This window comes from Salvelinus sp. IW2-2015, linkage group LG8 (genome assembly GCF_002910315.2).
Source record: "Salvelinus sp. IW2-2015 linkage group LG8, ASM291031v2, whole genome shotgun sequence".
Classification (NCBI taxonomy): domain Eukaryota; kingdom Metazoa; phylum Chordata; class Actinopteri; order Salmoniformes; family Salmonidae; genus Salvelinus; species Salvelinus sp. IW2-2015.
Genome location: NC_036848.1, coordinates 5,120,516 through 5,140,655, shown reverse-complemented (window position 1 = coordinate 5,140,655; position 20,140 = coordinate 5,120,516). Strand labels below are relative to the sequence as shown.

The 20,140-nt window shown below is 45.8% G+C and overlaps 1 protein-coding gene across 3 annotated transcripts in view; it reads left to right on the top strand.

The window, feature by feature from the left end:
• Nucleotides 1-20,140, top strand: part of LOC111967301 (storkhead-box protein 2) — a 129,234-nt gene that overhangs the window by 46,770 nt on the left and 62,324 nt on the right. The window contains exon 1 of one of the 3 annotated variants that reach the window (XM_023992223.2): nt 5,318-6,631. The exons of the other annotated variants lie outside the window; for them this stretch is intronic. Within the exon in view, the coding sequence (XP_023847991.1) occupies nt 6,466-6,631 (166 nt within the window). The 5' untranslated portion in view covers nt 5,318-6,465. Of the gene's footprint in view, nt 1-5,317; nt 6,632-20,140 lie in introns of those variants that run through there. 3 annotated transcript variants of the gene reach the window in all.

Here is a 20,140-nt window from a genome sequence, read left to right as displayed (position 1 = left end):
TCCTATCGATGCGCCGTTAAGATATCGTTTATGACCTGAGCGTGGCTGAGGTGCACCATGACCAGCTCTGAAACCCAGATTGCATAGCGGAGAAGGTATGGTGGGATTCGAAATGGTCGGTAATCTGTTTGTTGACTTGGCTTTCGAAGACCTTAGAAGGCAGGGTAGGATAGAAATAGGTCTGTAGCTGTTAGGGTCAAGAAGAGTGTCCCCCCTTTGAAGAGGGGATAACCGCAAGCTGCTTTCCAATCTTTGGGAATCTCAGACGACACGAAGAGATGAAAAAGGTAGTATAGGGGTGGCAACAATTTCAGCAGATAGTTTTAGAAGAAAAGGGGTCCAGATATCTAGCCCGGCTGATTTGTAAGGGTCCAGATTTTGCAGCTCTTTTAGAACATTCAGCTGACTGTATTTGGGAGAAAGAGAAATGGGGAAGGCTTGGGCGAGTAGCAGAGGGAGGGCAGTGCTGTTGTCCGGGGTAGGGGTAGCCAGGTGGAAAGCATGGCCAGCCCGTAGAAAAATGCTTATTGAATTTCTCAATTATAGTGGATTTGTCGGTGGGGTGACAGTGTTTCCTATCTTCAGAGCAGTTGGAAGCTGGGAGGAGGTGTTCTTATTCTCCACTGGACCTTTACAGTGTCCCAGAACTTTTCTGAATTTGTGTTGCAGGAAGCAAATTTCTGCTTGAAAAAGCTAGCCTTGGCTTTTCTAACTGCCTGTGTATATTGGTTTCTAGCTTTCCCTAAAAGTTGCATATCACGGGGGTGTTCGATGTTAATCAGAACGCCATAAGGCATGTTTTTCTGTTGGTTAAGGGCAGTCAGGTCAGGAGAGAACCAAGGGCTATATCTGTTTCCTGGTTCTAAATTCTTGAATGGGGCATGCTTATTCAAGATGGTGAGGAAGGCATTTTTAAAAAATGTCCAGGCATACCTCTACTGACGGGATGAGATCAATAATCCTTCCAGGATACCTCGGCCAGGTCGATTAGAAAGGCCTGCTCGCTGAAGTGTTTCAGGGAGCGTTTGACAGTGATGAGTGGAATCGTCGTTGACCGCCTGACCCATTACGGATGCAGGCAATGAGGCAGTGATCGCTGAGATCTTGGTGAAAACAGCAGAGGTGTATTTGGAGGGCAAGTTTGTTAGGATGATATCTATGAGGGTACCCGTGTTTACGGAATTGGGTGGTACCTGGTAGGTTCATGATAATTTGTTGTGAGATTGGTAGCATCAAGCTTAGATTGTAGGGTGGCTGGGTGTTAAGCATGTTCAAATTTAGGTCGCCTAGCAGCACGAGCTCTGAAGATAGATGGGGCAATCAGTTCACATTATAGTGTCCAGAGCACAGCTGGGGGCAGAGGGTGGTCTATAGCAGGCGGCAACGGTGAGAGACTTGTTTTTAGAGAGGTTGGATTTTTAAAAGATAGAAGTTCAAATTGTTTGGGAACAGACCTAGGATTAGTAAAAGAAACTCTGCAGCAATCTTGCAGTAGAATTGCAACACCGCCCCCTTTTGGCCGTTCTATCTTGTCTGAAAAAATCTTGTAGTTGGGGATGAAAATGTCAGAATTTTCTGGTGGTCTTTCTAAGCCAGGATTCAGACACGGCTAAAACATCCGGTTGGCCAGAGTGTGCAAAGCAGTGAACAAAACAAACTTAGGGAGGAGGCTTCTAATTCTTAACACATGAAAGCAAGGCTATTACGGGTTACAGAAGTCATCCAAAAGAGAGCGCTGGGGAATAGGAGTGGAGCTAGGTACTGCAGGAGGGCCTGGATTCAACTCTACATCACCCAGAGGAACAGAGGAGGAAGCTAGGATAAGGGTACGGCTAAAAGCTATGAGAATTGGTCGTCTAGAACTTCTAGAGCAGAGAGTAAAAGAAGTTTCTGGGGCGATAAAATAGCTTAAAAATAATGTACAGACAAAGGTATGGTAGGATGTGAATACAGTGGAGGTAAACCTAGGTATTGAGTGATGATGAGAGAGATATTGTCTCTTAGAAACATCATTGAAACCAGGTGATGTCATCGCATATGTGGGTGGTGGAACTGAGAGGTTGGATATGTATAGTGAGCAGGGCTAGAGGCTCTACAGTGAAATAAGCCAATAAACACTAACCAGAACAGCAATGGACAAGGCATATTTACATTAAGGAGAGGCATGCTTAATCGAGTGATCAATAAGGGTCCAGTGAGTAGAGGTTGGTTGGGGTCACCGGCGATCCAGACAGCTGGCCGGGTAGATGGCTATCACGGTAGCAAGATAGCATAGGATGGAGGTCTATTTGTAGATACCTCGTGCGTTTCCGTCGGTAGGTTAGTGGGGTTCCGTGTGGTAGAGGGGATCAATCCAAATGGCAAAATAGATATAGTGACCCAAGAAAAAATAAATAAAAATAATAATGATAATTGTCCGATATACTTATTCAGATAGCAGCCGATAAGACAGCTAACGATTAGCGGGCCCCAGATGAGCGTTCAGGTAACGTCGGACGGAGGTGCCAGTTGGATAACTCCCTCGGGCAGATAATGTCGGCAGTCAGTCGTGAAGGCCCGGTGGGGCTCCGTATCTGCGGCAACAAAAAAAAAAAACGGTCCGGATAGGTGACTAGCCCAGGAATGGCTGATGGAACTCCTCAGCTGGCTAGCTCCGGAATGATTTGAGTTTGCTCCGGGATCGACGTAAGCCAATAGTCACACGGTTTGCAGCTAGCTAGCTGCGAAATCAAGGTGCAAATGTCCAGAGCCTGCGGCTGAAATCCGGGGAAACTGAGAGAAAAAAAGTCCCGGAATGCTCCGGTCCGAGACGCGTTGCACAAAGTGCCGGTAGATTATCGAGCTAAAGGAATAGCTGATGACACAAACGTGGGCAGCTGAAACACCAACGCTAGCCAGCAAACCGGCTTATTTCTGGGCAGCTACAGATTAGCTTCTGGCTAGCTATCGGATATCTTCTGGTTAGCTTTCTGGCTAGCTTCTGAATTAGCCCCTGGCTAGCTTCCACGGTGGATTTTCAGATTTGAGGTAAATAATACTTTTTTGTAATTGGTGAAGCGGGTTGCAGGAAAGCTTTTGCAGGAAAGCTTTGTAGTTGAGTTCTTGGATAATAAATATATAAAAAGATATGCGAAGAAAGGTGTAAATATATATATATACAGGACACGACAATACGAAACAGAAATGACGTCTGAACTGCTAAGCCATCTTGGATAAATATAATGAATAGAACAGGCTTGGAAGCTCTAAACCTGGCAATTAACTGGTATGAGGGGTGGCCAGTCCTCTTCTGGCTGTGCCGCGGTGGAGATTATAACAGAACATGGCCAAGATGTTTAAAATGTTCATAAATGACCAGCATGGTCAATTAATTAATAATAATCACAGTAGTTGTCGAGGGTGCAACAGGTCAGCACCTCAGGAGTAAATGTCAGTTGGCTTTTCATAGCCGATTATTGATTGTATCTCTACCGCTCCTGCTGTCTCTAGAGAGTTGAAAACAGCAGGTCTGGGACAGGTAGCACGTCCGGTGAACAGGTCAGGGTTCCATAGCCGCAGGCAGAACAGTTGAAACTGGAGCAGCAGCACGGCCAGGTGGACTGGGGGCAGCAAGGAGTCATCATGCCAGGTAGTCCTGAGGCATGGTCCTAGGGCTCAGGTCCTCCGAGAGAGAGACACTGTTATGCAACATATTATGTGACTTGTTAAGCAAATGTTTACTCCTGAACGTATTTAGGATTGCTATAAAAAAGGGGTTTAATATATGTTGACTCAAGACATTTCAGATTTTCCTTTTTAATTAATTTGTCAACATTTTGAAGAACATAATTCTACTTTGACATTATGGGGTATTGTGTGTGTGTGTGTGTGTGTGTGTGTGGGCCATTGTGGATTTTTATATATTTTTTACCATTTTAAATTTGGGCTGTAACAGAACAAAATGTGGAAAAAGTCAAGGGGTGTGAATACTTTCTGAACGCACTGTATTTTGATTCTTCCTTTAATCTGTGACTGACTTAGCCACAGCCAAAAGAACAGTCACATTATTGTCCAGCTGGGCCATTCCTACAGAGGAAATATGGTGGAGAAGTTGTCTTTATTCCCAAACAGTGAACTTTGACCTCATTTTATTGGACAAATTAGAGAATGAGATTAATGGTTGGCTCAGAGTAGGGCTGGGCGATATGGCTTAAAAATCATATCTAAATTGTTTTCTAACATATGGGCGATTCACAATATAGATCAACATTTTTGAATGTTTTTGCTTTACAGGCATTTGGAATATCGCGTAACAAACATTAATTCAAATTAATTCAATATATTTCCCAGTTCTAGCGCAGAGGGGAATATACCATTTCTCATGTTTCTTCAATGGATTTCAATGAAACACAGACTATCCTGCAATCCAGGCTAACTCTGAAATACCTCTTGCCCTGCCTGCACTTTATGTGAACATTGGTGAACACAGTGCACTTTAGTGCATCTTGATTTATATTTTGAGCGTACGTAGAATTTGTCTCCTGCCTCTCGCTAGCTGTCATCGTATTCCTGATGTGGAGAGGTTGGGGAGAGGTTGTGGAGCGGAGGTGTTCTGCTCTCACTCTGAGCTGGTGGGCTGGCTGGAGTCTCTGTCTGGATGGAGACAAACTCCATCTCTGAGAGACAACACATCGTCCTGAGGATGAGAGGCTACTGATCAAGCTCACAGAGACGGAGAGAGAGAAACGAGGGAGAGAGAAACGAGAGAGAGGCTCCAATTCTTCCAGCCAGCCCACTCCACTCCCTGCCGCCTTGCTGTCGTGGAATTATCTCTCAAACTCTCATTCCTGAGGAATTGCTACTGCAGCTGTTGGACTGAACCCTAACGAGTGAGTGGAAATCGTGGGGACCCTGCGGATGACCCTGAGCAGAGGAGGGAGGATAGGAAGAAGAGGGGGAACGAGAGCTCACAGAGTGGAGAGAAAGCAAAAGCAGCAGGACAGTGTCTTTTAGCAGGAGCAGCCGATAAGTTTTCTTTCTCCTTCTGAGGTGGAAGAGGTTACGACTTGAGGCAGAGTTGCTATAAATTGTACAGCTTTGTATGTTAATAACCATCCAGCTCTTCACTCATAGGCTGGGCTGGGAGCCAGGGGGGCTGAGGGAGCCTAAAGGGGGTTTCAACATTGAAATGCAAAGCCTGACAGGATCAGCGAGTCTAACGCAAGACAGCTCCTCCATTGGCATGGGACAGGGGGCTGACTGACTTGCTTCCTGCTCCCCCTCCCTCCCTCCCTGACTCCCTCCCTCCCCTACCCACTCCTCTTCCAGAGCAGCCGGATCTGTGAGCAGAGGAGACGTTCAGGACAACAACACAGCCGGCAAGCGAGCAGCAGAGAGAGAGAGAGAGAGAGAGCTGTAAAGGAGAGCGAGAGACTGCTTTAAGAGAGAGGGAGAGAGACTGCCGCACTGAGGGTTGGAGGAGAAAAACAGGAATACAAAGGAAAGGAGAAAGTCATTGCTTTCTGCTCATACACACTGGCTGGGTGGTTTTCTTCCCTYCGCACCCGTGTGTTTTTCTTATCCTCGCTCATATGTATCAAGCTCCCATCCTCCATCATCCATCCACACACGCGCAGACAGAGCATAGATACGCTCGCTCACTACACACCCTTTCTGAAGGAGAGAGAGCTGTGGATGGACCAGTTTTAACAGGGGATCGCCTGCTACTGATGAAGAAGRGTTTATTTTTTTGCACTTTGGCTTCACAGATTTCCCTGATTGGATTTTGATTAGAGGAGAGGAGGGTTGGGGTTTTGTTTGTTCATGTGCTGTTTGGCTTGGCGCAGGGCCAACGGCACGGCACAGAGCTTCCCGTCCTTTTCTCTGGGAGTCCAGGGAGACGGTGAGTGACACTGGCTCTGGACAGCCCTCCCCTGGCTGCAGATCTCATCTGTTTGGCCTCTTTTGTGTTCGCGGCTCGTGGTTAGCCAAGCCCTCCCTCCCGCACTGAATTGAGCTATTGTCTGGATTTCGGGGTCTCTCACGCTGCCCCACTACCCCCAGCCCCGAACCCCCCCACCCCCCAGTGTTCATTTGTCTCTGGTCACACTGAAGCTGGAGGCTGGAAGCCTGGATTAATGGCAGACGGAGGAAGGTAATGCATCGCTGGACGCTTCCTCTGCTTTTGGATCACTCAAGGAAAAGGAAGGAGACCTTCCCACAGCATTCAGCCAAGCAGCTAGCGTTACCACGGTTTGTCTGTGAGATCGTGCCTTGAGTGTGTGTGTGTGTGTTTGTAGCAGGGAGAGAGACGGCGGGATAGAGGAGGAGGGAGAGTAATAGTATTCCAGTGATCTAGCTGCCTGCTTCCATGTCTCCAGCCTGACCTGGGCAGAGGTGTAGCCCTCCCTCAGGGTGGATGTGGGGACGGGGGTATCAACAACCCTCAGGAGGTCAGCCTAGCCCTCCCTCCCTCCCTGCCTCCCCATGAAGAAGACACAGAGCACCACCCTGCGTCGGGCCTGGCCCAGCTCAGATTTCTCGGACCGGGCCTCGGAACGCACCCGGTCCCGCAGCGAGAAGGACTACCGCCTCCACAAACACTACCCCCCTCAGTACATCTGCCAGTCCCCCCGGGGCTACATGACATCAGGTGGGTCTGTCAGTCTCTGCTCCGTCGACATGGAGCTAGCTACTACGGCTCATTCTGTGTTGCTGTTTGTACTGTAGTAAGGTGTGATGATGTTGGAGTTTACATTTTTCCAGGCGGGGTACTTGTTTGTCTTGAAATATGTCAACCTATTATTTGCTTTACAAATTACAATGTGTCTCTGTTATTATAGATGGGCCCAGCAATATCACATGATGACATCACTGTATTTTTACCACCATGATTTTTCATGATAGTATCTTAACGGCTGAACATCAGTCTGGAATGGTAGCATTGTGTCAAAAGGCTGAGTTAGTTGGTATGATTCAGCAAGCTGATCAGATCTAGGGTTAAATCAGACAGTGCAGAGGCCTTTGTCTGAATCTTGGCTGATGAGAAACAATTGGACCGGGCAGGACCAGGGTCAGACGACACGAGCTAAACATGCTTGTAATGCTTGGGAAACAGCATTTAAAATACAGGCAATCACCTGTGCCAGAGAGAAAATAGCCTACAATATGCAAGGGTTATTTTAACCATGACGTTTCATTGTTGGTTAAACAGCTAATTTTAATAATGAAAAGACAGAGAGAGAGGGCCCTATTGGCCTTGTCTGATTAATATTCAGCAGTAGGCCTCGTAGCTTATCAAAGGAAAAAGACAACCTCCCGCGTTTCTTTTCAGCAGAAGATGTAGTCCCCCTGCTAACCACAAACCCCAGAATGCATTGCCACTCTACAACGCACAGTGCCAGGATGTTCTGTTTTGTTTCCTCCATCCTAATAATTTTTTAAGCGTGCCGAACCTCAGGGTTGATTTAATTACTTCTTGTTAATGTGGGGAGCAGAGCTGACACAAACCGATGGAGCTGGGATGCATGTTAGGGGGCCTGAGAACGTCTCCAATCAGTTTGCTTAGGCAGAGAAAAGGAGAGCCTGAGTATTTTCAGCCTGAACGAGCCCATAGAGAAAGGCTGAATGGAGTTTGAGCCGAGGACCGCCAAGACGTACATTGATTCAAGGCCTCTTCAAGTTTCCTAGCAACACAYCGGGTCAGAGGGTAAATGACATGGCCATTATTGGAAATGAATATGAATTGGAGGAAAAATACCTCAAATTAGAATAAATGACCGGGGAGACAGAGACAGAACCATTTTTGCTCAATTTTGTTGGTCGAGGGTTTTCTGTGTGCGTCAGCAGTGGACAGTCTGAGAGCCAGCAGCTACAGTAGCTTTTCAAATAGGAAGAATAGGCTTACACAATACAACATCCTGGCAGCTGAGCTACATGATGCAACTCGACAAAGTAAACAATAACAAGAGAATATTCACGCATATTAAATGAATAGGGCCCTGTGTTTTGGTTAATCATGTCCCATAACCTGGATTTTAAACTTTATTTTAAGCCTTTTCCAGAAATTACAATTGAAAGCAAATGTCTGAGGATGGCGCTGGACCATCTTACATAAAAAGAAAAGGGGACAGTTTGATGAAAAAGCTTTAAATAAAGGTTKAACTCCAGGTCATGTGACATGACTAGCCAAAACACAGGGCACTACAAATGAATAATACATTATCATAGATATGAATTTCAGCCATTTGGCAGAGTAACCACGACTAAACTATTCCTTGGCGTATGAAGGCATCATATGAACCAGTGGTGGTAAGAAGCCGGTGGATTGTAGTAAGGGGTTGACTTATGGCCTTAACCATAGACCTTGTCTCACAGGCTGTAGCAGCATTAGAGGTTCAGTCACAATCACAGGCATTGTTTAGAGATAAACACCCTCCGCTTTGGGTTCGTCCCACATCGCTCCCTATTCCCTATATAGTGCAGTGCTTTTGACCAGGGCTCATAAGGCTCTGGTCAGAAGTACAGCTCTATGTAGGGTATAGGGTGTCCTTTTGGACGTAGCCTTAGTGGCCAGAGCGGGAGCTGCAGCTAAGCTGGACCTTGTGCTCAGTCTTAATGTTCTCTAATGTCATTAGTTCTCTCATGGGTTTTACATGGGGACAAAATATCTGGTTCTGATAGTATCATGGTTCTCCATCCCAAAGCTCAAAGATTCCTGGGCCGTTGATTGGTTTGGTGCATGAATATTGGCTTGTTCCCTGGCCTTTCACTGCAAAGAACATATACAATTCAAGTAAATGCATTTGTCATTGCAACGTAAACTATGAACGTTCCASAGGCAGAAATGCATCCGAAGCTTTTATTGTGTGTCAGCTGAATTCAGCTTCAAGGGGAAAATTAGAACATGAACCCGAAGACCGAGGAAGTCAGGGTTTTTCGAAGTTCCTTCCTATCTCACCTGGCTATCATTCAACATTACATTGTACAGAAAGACTATGGGGCATTTTTGGATGTTGTCCCAAATCCATTAGCGAAGTTGTGGGTGTCTCTGTGGGTGTATGTGTCAGACATACTTTTGGTCATGTAGTGTATGTGGACATTGAACATCTCATTCCAAAATCATGGGCATTAATACGGAGTTGGTCCCCCCTTTGCCGCTATAATAGSCTTCACTCTTCCGGGAAGGCTTTCCACTAGATGTTGGAACATTGCTGCGGGGACTTGCTTCCATTCAGCCACAAGAGCATTAGTGAGGTCGGGCACTGATGTTGGGCGATTAGGCCTGGCTCGCAGTCAACGTTCTAATTCATCCCAAAGGTTTTRGATGAGGTTGAGGTCAGGGCTCTGTGCAGGCCAGTCCAGTTCCTGCACACCGATCTCGACAAAACATTTCTGTATGGACCTCTCTTTGTGCACGGGGGCATTGTCATGCTGAAACAGGAAAGGGCCTTCGCCAAACTGTTGCCACAAAATTGGAAGCACAGAATCGTCTAGAATGTCATTGTATGCTGTAAAGTTAAGATTTCCCTTCACTAGAACTAAGGGGCCTAGCCCGAAACATGCAAAGCCTGACAGGATCAAAACCAACCACAGACTATTATTCCTCCCCCACCAAACATTACAGTTGGCTCTATGCATTCGGACAGGTAGTGTTCCCCTGGCATCCGCCAAACGCAGATTAGTTTGTCGGACTGCCAGATGGTGAAGCGTGGTCACTCCACAGAARGCATTTCCACTGCTCCAGAGTCCAATAGCGACAAGCATTACACCACTTCAGCCGACGCTTGGCGCTGCGCGTGGTGATTTTAGGCTTGAGTGCGGCTGCTCGGCCTTTGAAACTAATTTCATGAAGCTCCCGAAAAACAGTTCTTATGCTGACATTGCTTCCAGAAGCAGTTTGGAACTCTGTAGTGAGGGTTGCAACCGAGGACAGATTATTTTTACGCGCTACACGCTTCAGCACTCGGCGGTCCCGTTCTGTGAGCTTGTGTGACCTACTACTTCGCGGCTGAGCCATTGTTGCTCCTAGATGTTTCCACCTCACAATAACAGTACTTACAGTTGACCGGGGCAGCTCTAGCAGGCCAGGTATTTGATGAACTGACTAGTTGGAAAGGTGGCATCCTATGACGGTGCCACAATGAAAGTCACTGAGCTATTCAGTAAGACCATTCTACTGCCAATGTTTGTCTATGGAGATTGCATTGCTGTGTGCTCGATTTTATACACCTGTCAGCAACGGGTGTGGCTGAAATAGCCGGATCCACTCATTTGAAGGGGTGTCTACATACTGCTGTATATATACTGTACAGTATGTCCTTGTCTCTGACCTGTATGTATCTAGTGTAGAAGAGAACCTCAAAGGAAAAGCTGCCTGTCTTTTAAGCCTCCTCTTTCCTCATGGTTTTAAGCCTCCTCTTTCCTTATGGTTTTAAGCCTCCTCTTTCCTCATGATTTTTAAGCCTCCTCTTTCCTCATGGTTTTTAAACCTCCCCTTTCCTCATGGTTTTTAAACCTCCCCTTTCCTCATGGTTTTTAAACCTCCCCTTTCCTCATGGTTTTAAGCCTCCCCTTTCCTCATGGTTTTAAGCCTCCCCTTTCCTCATGGTTTTTAAGCCTCCTCTTTCCTCATGGTTTTTAAACCTCCKCTTTKKWCWTYYMTTTAAGCCTCCCCTTTCCTCATGGTTTTAAGCCTCCCCTCATGGTTTTAAGCCTCCTCTTTCCTCATGGTTTTGTAAAGTAAACTTCTGACTGTGGGGAGAGCTTTTAAGAGCACTTGGCAAGTAAATGCCATCGTGCATAAATTAATTTTGTCCCCCCACACCAAATGCGATCACGACACACAAGTTAAAATATCAAAACCAACTCTGAACCAATTACATTAATTTGGGGACAGGTCGAAAAGCATTAAACATTTATGGCAATTTAGCTAGTTAATTTGTCCTGGGATATAAACATTGAGTTGTTATTTTACCTGAAATTCACACGGTCCRCTACTCCGACAATTAATCCACACATAAAACGGTCAACCGAATCGTTTCTAGTCATCTCTCCTCCATCCAGGCTTTTTCTTATTTTCTTTGAACTTATATGGTGATTGGCATCTAAACTTTCATAGTACTACCACGACGACCGACAACACAGTTTGTCTTTCAATCACCCACATGGGTATAGCCAATGAGGAGATGGCACATGAGTATCTGCTTCTATAAACCAATGAGGAGATGGGAGAGGCAGGACTTGCAGCGCGATCTGCATCACAAATAGAACTGACTTGTATTTTAGTCATTGGCAACGCAGACGCTCGCGAGCAGAGTGGGTGCAATAATTGAATAATACAGATTTCTAAATTTATTTTGCAACGCGAGCAGTGTAGTCAGGGTGCTAGTGTGTAACGTTGATGTCTGCTAAAGGAAATCCACTACATGTAGTCCGAGAAACAGGAATGATAGGGTGATAGATATGATACCGCTTTAGGATGGGTAATGTTCCCAAGCTCCTGTTTTAGTCATTACATTGTTTTGACATTTATTCAACTTGGAGAGAAGAATCAACCCGCAGTACTCTGCTAGATATGAAGGCCAGCAGGTAGCGGTTTAGAGTGTTCGGCCAGTAACCCATAGGTTGCTACTACGAATTCCCYAGCCGACAAGGTAAAAAATATATTGATGTGCTCTTGAGCAAGGSACTTYACCCTAATTGCTCCAAGGTTGCCGTTGATAATGGCAGACCCTGGCTTGGACCCTACTGTCCGAGGGCGTCTCAGGGAGAGTTTTTCCCATTTTGTTACAGCCTTATTCTAAAATTGATTCAATTGTTGTTGTTTTTCTCAGCAATCAACAATCAACACACAATATCCCATTAATGTTTTGAAATGTTAACAAATGTAGTAAAAAAATTACGTAAATATCACATCACCTTTACTCAGTACTTTGTTGAAGCACCTTTGGCAGCGATTATAGCCTCGTCTTTTTGGGTATGATGCTACAAGCTTGGCACACCTGTATTTGGGGAGTTTCTCCCATTTTTCTCTGTAGATCCTCTCAAGCTCTGTCAGGTTGGATGAGGAGCCTCACTGCACAGCTATTTTCAGGTTTCTCCAGAGATGTTAGATCGGGTTCAAGTCCGGGCTCTGGCTGGGCCACTCAAGGACATTCAGAGACTTGTCCCAAAGCCACTCCTGCGATGTCTTGGCTGTGTGCTTAGGGTTGTTGTCCTGTTGGAAGGTGAAACTTTGCCTCTGTCTGAGGTCCTGAGCGCTATGGAGCAGGTTTTCATCAAGGATCTCTCTGTACTTTTCTCCATTCATCTTTCCCTTGATCCTGACTAGTCTCCCAGTACCTGCAGCTGAAAAACATCCCCACAGCATGATGCTGCCACCCATGCTTCACCGTAGGGATGGTGACAGTTTTCCTCCAGACGTGACGCTTGGTATTCAGGCCAAAGAGTTCAACCTTGGTTCCATCAGACCAGAGAAACTTGTTTCTCATGGTCTGAGAGTCCTCTAGGTGCCTTTTTGGCAAACTCCAAGCAGGCTGTCATGCCTATAACTGAGGAGTGGCTTCTGTCTGGCCACTCTATCATAAAGGCCTGATTGGTGGAGTTCTGCAAAGATGGTTGCTCTTCTGGAAGGTTTTCCCCATCTCTTGCTCAGTTTAGCCAGGTGGACAGTTCTAGGAAGAGTCTTGTTAGTTCCAAACTTCTTCCATTTATGAATGATGGAGGCCACTGTGTTCTTGGGGGCCTTTAATGCTGCAGAAATGTTTTGGTACCCTTCCCCAGATCTGTGCCTCGACACAATCCTGTCTTGGAGCTTTACGGACAATTCCTTTGACCTCATAGCTTGGTTTTTGTTCTGGCATGCACTGTCAACTGTAGGACCTTTTATATAGACAGGTGTTTGCCTTTCCGAATCATGTCCAATTAATTGAATTTACCACAGGTGGTCTCCAATCAAGTTGTAGAAACATCTCAAGGATGATCAATGGAAACAGAATGCACCTGAGCTCAATTTTGAGTATCATAGCAAAGGGTCTGAATACTTATGTAATACAGGTATTTCTGTTAAAAAAATATATGTTACAGTGGGGCAAAAAATTATTTAGTCAGCCACCATTGTGCAAGTTGAGAGAGGCCTGTAATTTTCTCATAGGTACACTTCAACTATGACAGGCAAAATTTGGAGAGAAAAAATCCAGAAAATCACATTGTAGGATTTTTAATGAATTTAATTTGCAAATTATGGTGGAAAATAAGTATTTGGTCACCTCACAACAAGCAATATTTCTGGCTCTCACAGACCTGTAACTTCTTCTTTAAGAGGCTCTTCTGTCCTCCACTCGTTACCTGTATTAATGGCACGTGTTTGAACTTGTTATCAGTATAAAGACACCTGTCCACAACCTCAAACAGTCACACTCCAAACTCCACTATGGCCAAGACCAAAGAGCTGTCAAAGGACACCAGAACAAATTTGTAAGACCTGCACCAGGCTGAAGACTGAATCATGCATAGGTAAGCAGCTTGGTTTGAAAGAATCACTGTGGAGCAATTATTAGAAATGGAAGACATACAGACCACTGATAATCTCCCTCGATCTGGGGCTCCACGCAAGATCTCACCCCGTGGGGTCCAAAATGATCCACAAGAACGGAGAGCAAAATCCCAGAACCACACCAGTAGTGAATGACCTGCAGAGAGCTGGGACCAAAGTAACAAAGCCTACCATTCAGCAAGGGCATTGAAGATGAAACGTGCTGGGTCTTTCAGCATGACAATGATCCCAAACACACCGCCCGGGCAACAAAGGAGTGGCTTCGCAGAAACATTTCAAGGTCCTGGAGGGAGCTGAAAGTCCGTGTTGCCCAGCAACAGCCCAAAACATCACTGCTCTAGAGGAGATCTGCATGGAGGAATGGGCCAAAATACAGCAACAGTGTGTGAAAACCTTGTGAAGACTTACAGAAAACGTTTGACCTCTGTCATTGCCAACAAAGGGTATATAACAAAGTATTGAGAAACTTTTGTTATTGACCAAATACTTATTTTCCACCATAATTTGCAAATAAATCCATAAAAAATCCTACAATGTGATTTTTCTGGAATTTTTTTCTCATTTTGTCTGTCAAGTTGAAGTGTACCTATGATGAAAATTACAGCCTCTCTCATCTTTTTAAGTGGGAGAACTTGCACAATTGGTGGCTGACTAAATACTTTTTGCCCCCATGTATATACATTTGCAAAAAAATGTTTTCTCTTTGTCATTATGGTTGTGTGTGTGTGTGTGTGTGTGTGTGTGTGTGGGTTGTGTGTGTGTGTGCTGTGGTGTGTGTGTGTGTGTGTGTGCTGTGTGTGTGTGTGTGTATTACGTTACAGCCTTATTCTAAAATGGATCCAAACTATATTTTTTTAGATCTCTCATATATATATATACACGCAGCGCACACACACACACAACACATTCTCATCAATATATATATATTTAATTAATTTAAATTTATAATAAAAATCCATTTTGAATAAGGCTGTAACGTAATATAAATATATATATATATATATATACACACACAACACACAACACACACACACACATTCTCATCATTTACACACCAATACCATAATGACAAAGAGAAAACTGTTTTTTGCAAATATATATTAATACTTTTTTTAAAGATCTCTTTCTCTCTATATATATATAGAGAAGAAGAGATCTTTAAAAATAAAAAAGAAGAAGTTTTTATCCATTTTAGAATAAGGCTGTAACGTAACAAAATGTGGAAAAAGGGAAGGGGTCTGAATCCTTCCCCAATGCACTGTATACAACTTTTACATGTGTGAAATAGGACAAATATAAGCACCACCAAATTATATTAGTCTCCTTCCTCTGAAACCAATATTATTTTTGGATGGACAGATGAGTGGTACATGAATTTGTAAAAGACACTGACCTACAAATGATATGATGTGTCACCATTCCTCCTCCCTTCTCTATCCTCTCTTCCTTTTAATATCTAGTATGCACCTCTGTGGGATTTCTCTCTTTCTCTCCCGCTCTCCATTTCCTCTCCATTTCCCTGCTCACTTTCACTCGCTCACTGAATCGCTCGCTCACATACACTCGCACATGTAATCTCTCTCAGTGCACTGCACACAACATTGTGCCAGCTAAAAATAACCGTCACCTTCTGGAATCCCAGATGCTGACATCACTAACCCTGCTCTGCCAGATTAACTCTAGATGACGGGGAAGCAGCATTAAGAACTAGATTACGGGGAAGCAGCATCAGAACTAGATGATGGGGAAGCAGCATCAGAACTAGATGACGGGGAAGCAGCATTAGAACTAGATGACGAGGAAGCAGCATCAGAACTAGATGACGGGAAGCAGCATCAGAACTAGATGACGGGGAAAGCAGCAATCCAGAACTAGATGACGGGGAAGCAGCAATATGGCTACTAGGACAGAGAAACCCCCCATAAAGCAACAATCTCTCCAGCCTGAGGCCTTCTGTCACAACCTGTTGAATAGCAACAATGCATGTGACAGCATATAGCAGGGGTCTCCAACAGGTAGAAGCTACGTCAGGGGTCTCCAACAGGTGGACTACGCAGGGTCTCCAACAGGTAGAGCTACAGCAGGGTCTCCAACAGGTAGAGCTACAGCAGGGTCTCCAACAGGTAGAGCTAGCAGGCGTTCTCAACAGGTAGAGCTACAGCAGGGTCTCCAACAGGTAGAGCTACAGCAGGGTCTCCAACAGGTGGAGCTACAGCAGGTAGAGTAGCAGGGTCTCCAACAGGTGGAGCTACAGCAGGGTCTCCAACAGGTAGAGCTACAGCAGGGTCTCCAACAGGTGAGCTACGCAGGTAGAGCTACGCGCAGGTCTCCACAGGTGGAGCTACAGCAGGGTCTCCAAGGTAGAGCTACAGCAGGGTCTCCACAGGTGGAGCTACAGCAGGTAGAGCTACGGCAGGGTCTCCAACAGGTGGAGCTACAGCAGGTCTCCAACAGGTAGAGCTACAGCAGGGTCTCCAACAGGTGGAGCTACAGCGGTAGAGCTACGGCAGGGTCTCCAACAGGTGGAGCTACAGCAGGGTCTCCAACAGGTAGAGCTACAGCAGGGTCTCCAACAGTGGAGCTACAGCAGGTAGACTACGGCAGGGTCTCCAACAGGTGAGCTACAGCAGGGTCTCCAACAGGTGGAGCTACAGCAGGGTCTCCAACAGGTAGAGCTACAGCAGGGTCTCAACAGGTAGAGCTACAGCGGGTCTCCAACAGGTAGAGCTACAGCAGGGTCTCAACAGGTGGCTACAGCAGGGTCTCCAACAGGTGAGCTACAGCAGGGTCTCCAACAGGTGGAGCTACAGCAGGGTCTCCAACAGGTGGAGCTACGCAGGGTCTCCAACAGGTGGAGCTTACAGCAGGTAGAGCTACGCAGGGTCTCCAACAGGTGGAGCTACAGCAGGGTCTCCAACAGGTAGAGCTACAGCAGGGTCTCCAACAGGTGGAGCTACAGCAGGGTCTCCAACAGGTGGAGCTACAGCAGGGTCTCCAACAGGTGGAGCTACAGCAGGGTCTCCAACAGGTAGAGCACAGCAGGGTCTCAACAGGTAGAGCTACAGCAGGGTCCAACGGTAGAGCTACAGCAGGGTCTCCAACAGGTGGCGCTACAGCAGGGTCTCCAACAGGTAGCTACAGCAGTCTCCAAGGTGAGCTACAGCAGGGTCTCCAACAGGTGGAGCTACAGCAGGTAAGCTACGGCAGGGTCTCCAACAGGTAGACGCTACAGCAGGGTCTCAAAGGTAGAGCTACAGCAGGTCTCCAACAGGTAGAGCTACAGCAGGGTCTCCAACAGGTAGAGTACAGCAGGGTCTCGCAACAGGTTGGGCTACAGCAGGGTCTCCACAGGTGGAGCACAGCAGGTCTCCAACAGGTGGAGCTACAGCAGGGTCTCCAACAGTGGAGCTACAGCAGGTAGAGCTACAGGCAGGGTCTCCACAGGTGGAGCTACAGCAGGGTCTCCAACAGGTGAGCTACAGCAGGGTCTCCAACAGGTGGAGCTACAGCAGGGTTCCAACAGGTGAGCTACAGCAGGGTCTCAACAGGTGGAGCCTTACACGCAGGGTCTCCAACAGTGGGACTACAGCAGGTCTCCAACAGGTGAGCTACAGCAGGGTCTCCAACAAGGTGAGCTACAGCAGGGTTCCACAGTGGGCTACAAGCAGGGTCACAGGTGGAGCTAACAGCAGAGGGTCTCCAACAGGTGGAGCTACAGCAGGTCCTCAACCATGTGAGGCTACAGCAGGGTTCTCAACAGGTGAGCCTAAGCATGTCTACAGAGAGAACAGTCTTCCAACGGCTGAGCTAGCTGTCCAAAGGCATAGACTACCACGCCACAGTAGAACGGTCTCCAAACAGGTAGAGCTACAGCAGAGTCTCCAACAGGGTGAGCGTACAGCAGGTCTCCACCAGTGCAGTAAGCAAGTCTCAGAAGGACTGTTACCATCAGGATGGCAAGGTTCTCCAACAGCAGTAGACTACCGCCAGGTCTCCAAAAGGTGGAGCTACAGAGGGTCTCCAACAGTGTAGAGCTACAGCAGGGTCTCCAACAGGTGAGCTACAGCAGTCTCCACAGGTAGACTACAGCAGGGTCTCCAACCAGGTAGAGCTACAGCAGGGTCTTCCAACAGGTGGAGCTACAGGCCGGGTCTCAAACAGGTGAGCTACAGGCCATGGTCTCCAACAGTGTGGAGCTACACAGCGGTCTCCAACAGGTGAGTAGAGGAGCTACGCAGTGATTTCCACGGCCACCTATGAGTAGCTCGCTAATCAATTCTGAAAGTACATGCAAACTGTCATAAACACAAAACTCCCGGCTACTATCCAATCAAAGCCACGTTGACATTATCCCACCCCTGGTTAGCCACTATTGGTTTAAAAAGCCAAACCTAACACAATACTTGCCAATTAATTTCCAGCAATATTGTCCCTGTCTGTTTGGTGTGCACGTTTGTCTATCACTCTGGATGTAGCCAGTTAGCGGTGCTAATGATAACCATCTTGCGGGTAGGGAGAAAGACTTTCCCTAAAAACCTTCTCAGTTAAATGTTCATGTTAATTGCAAAGTAGGCTTACCTGACAGAACTATATTAGGATTATTTGTAACAATTGGGTTGCCATTGTTTTACAAGCTGCCATGACGTGCTGCAGCAGTAGGRCTAACAGCATAAACACTGCTAGACCAACGCATTCCTCTCTTGCTAGGTGCACAATTAAAGGGGAATTACACTCAAGACCTAAAGAAATGTATTTTGATGTGATTTAAGCATTGACATGGACTCAGAACATCCTTTTCCGTTGTTTATTTTTATTATTATTCCCCCCCCTGTTTTTCCCCAATTTCGTGGTATCCAATTGTCCCATCGCTGCAACTCCCGTATGGACTCGGGAAAGGCGAAGGTCYAGAGCCGTGAGTCCTTTGAAACACAACACAGCCAAACCACACTGCTTCTTGACACACTGCTCGCTTAACACTGAAGCCAGCCTCACCAATGTGTTGGAGGAAACGCCGTACACCTGGCAACCATGTCAGCGTGCATTGCGCCCAGCCAGCCACAGGAGTCACTAGTGCGCGATGGGACAAGAACATCCCTGCCGGTCAAACCCTCCCCTAACCCGGACGACGTTGGGCCAATTGTGTGCCGCCCAAGGGTATCCCGGTCGCAGCCGGCTGCCAGGATCTCTAGTGGCATAGCTAACCCGAGTGATGCAGTGCCTTAGACCACTGCACCACTAGGGAGGCCTTCAGTTGTTTCTCTATTAATAATTGTAATATTGAGAGTAAAAAAAAWWAWWWWGATTTTTTTTTTATGGGACTGTCATGCCAAATACCGTTTATGAACCATTATTTTACCAGGTATATTGGCAGAAAACACATCTCTTGTGCACCAAGGACCCGGGGAAGACTTGCTGGGAAGAGGAGAAGAGAAGAATATGCCTATTTGAAAGCTATAAAAAGAAAGCTATAAAAAAAAAAGAGTAGCTCGCAACATGTTCCTTTTTTTAAAGTAGCTCTCATGCTAGAAAAGGTTGGAGACCCCTGAACTATAGCCTATACCCTTAGCTGTTTTCTGCAACATAAGCTTGTAATGTCACGGAGCCATGCCAATCATATTGCTAAGTCCTAACAAAGGATTTAAAGAAACTAAACCAAATTCCCACCCTCTTTGAAAGACTGGTTTTGTCAAAATACCTCAACAGTATCATTCATGAAAAAGCATCTCTTTAAAGGGTTTGAATGACATCTGCATGTCTTGACTTGATGTTTTGGTTACCGTCCTGACAGAGACGATGTGTTTACTGACATTCCCTCGGGGAGAAGAACTCATGGCACAGAATGTCTGTAGAAAGAGAAATATCACCTAAAGCATACTACTTATTCTGTCTTTTTGTTATAGAGTAAGTTGAAAGACTATTCAGCAATTTCTCCCCCCAAAATTATAAGAAATTAAACACTGTGTATACATTAGAGGTCGACCGATTATGATTTTTCAACGCCGATACCGATTATTGGAGGACCAAAAAAAGCCGATACCGATTAATTGGACGATTTAAAAKATTTAAATAAAACTTATTMGTAATAATGACAATTACAACAATACTGAATGAACACTTATTTTAACTTAATATAATACATCAATAAAATCAATTTAGCCTCAAATAAATAATGAAACATGTTCAGTTTGGTTTAAATAATGCAAAAACAAAGTGTTGGAGAAGAAAGTAAAAGTGCAATATGTGCCATGTAAGAAAGCTAACGTTTAAGTTCCTTGCTCAGAACATGAGAACATATGAAAGCTGGTGGTTCCCTTTTTAACAGAGTCTTCAATATTCCAGGTAAGAAGTTTTAGGTTTGTAGTTATTATTATGGAATTATAGGACTATTTCTTCTATACCAATTTGTATTTCTTACCTTTGACTATTGAAGTTTCTTATAGGAACTTTAAGTATTGCCAGTGTAACAGTATAGCTTCCGTCCCTCCTCCTGGCTCCTACCTGGGCTCGAACCATTGGAACACAACGAGACAGCCACCCTCGAAGCAGACGTTACCATCGCTCCCCAAAAGCCACGGCCTTGCAGAGCAAGGGGAACACCACTCAAGG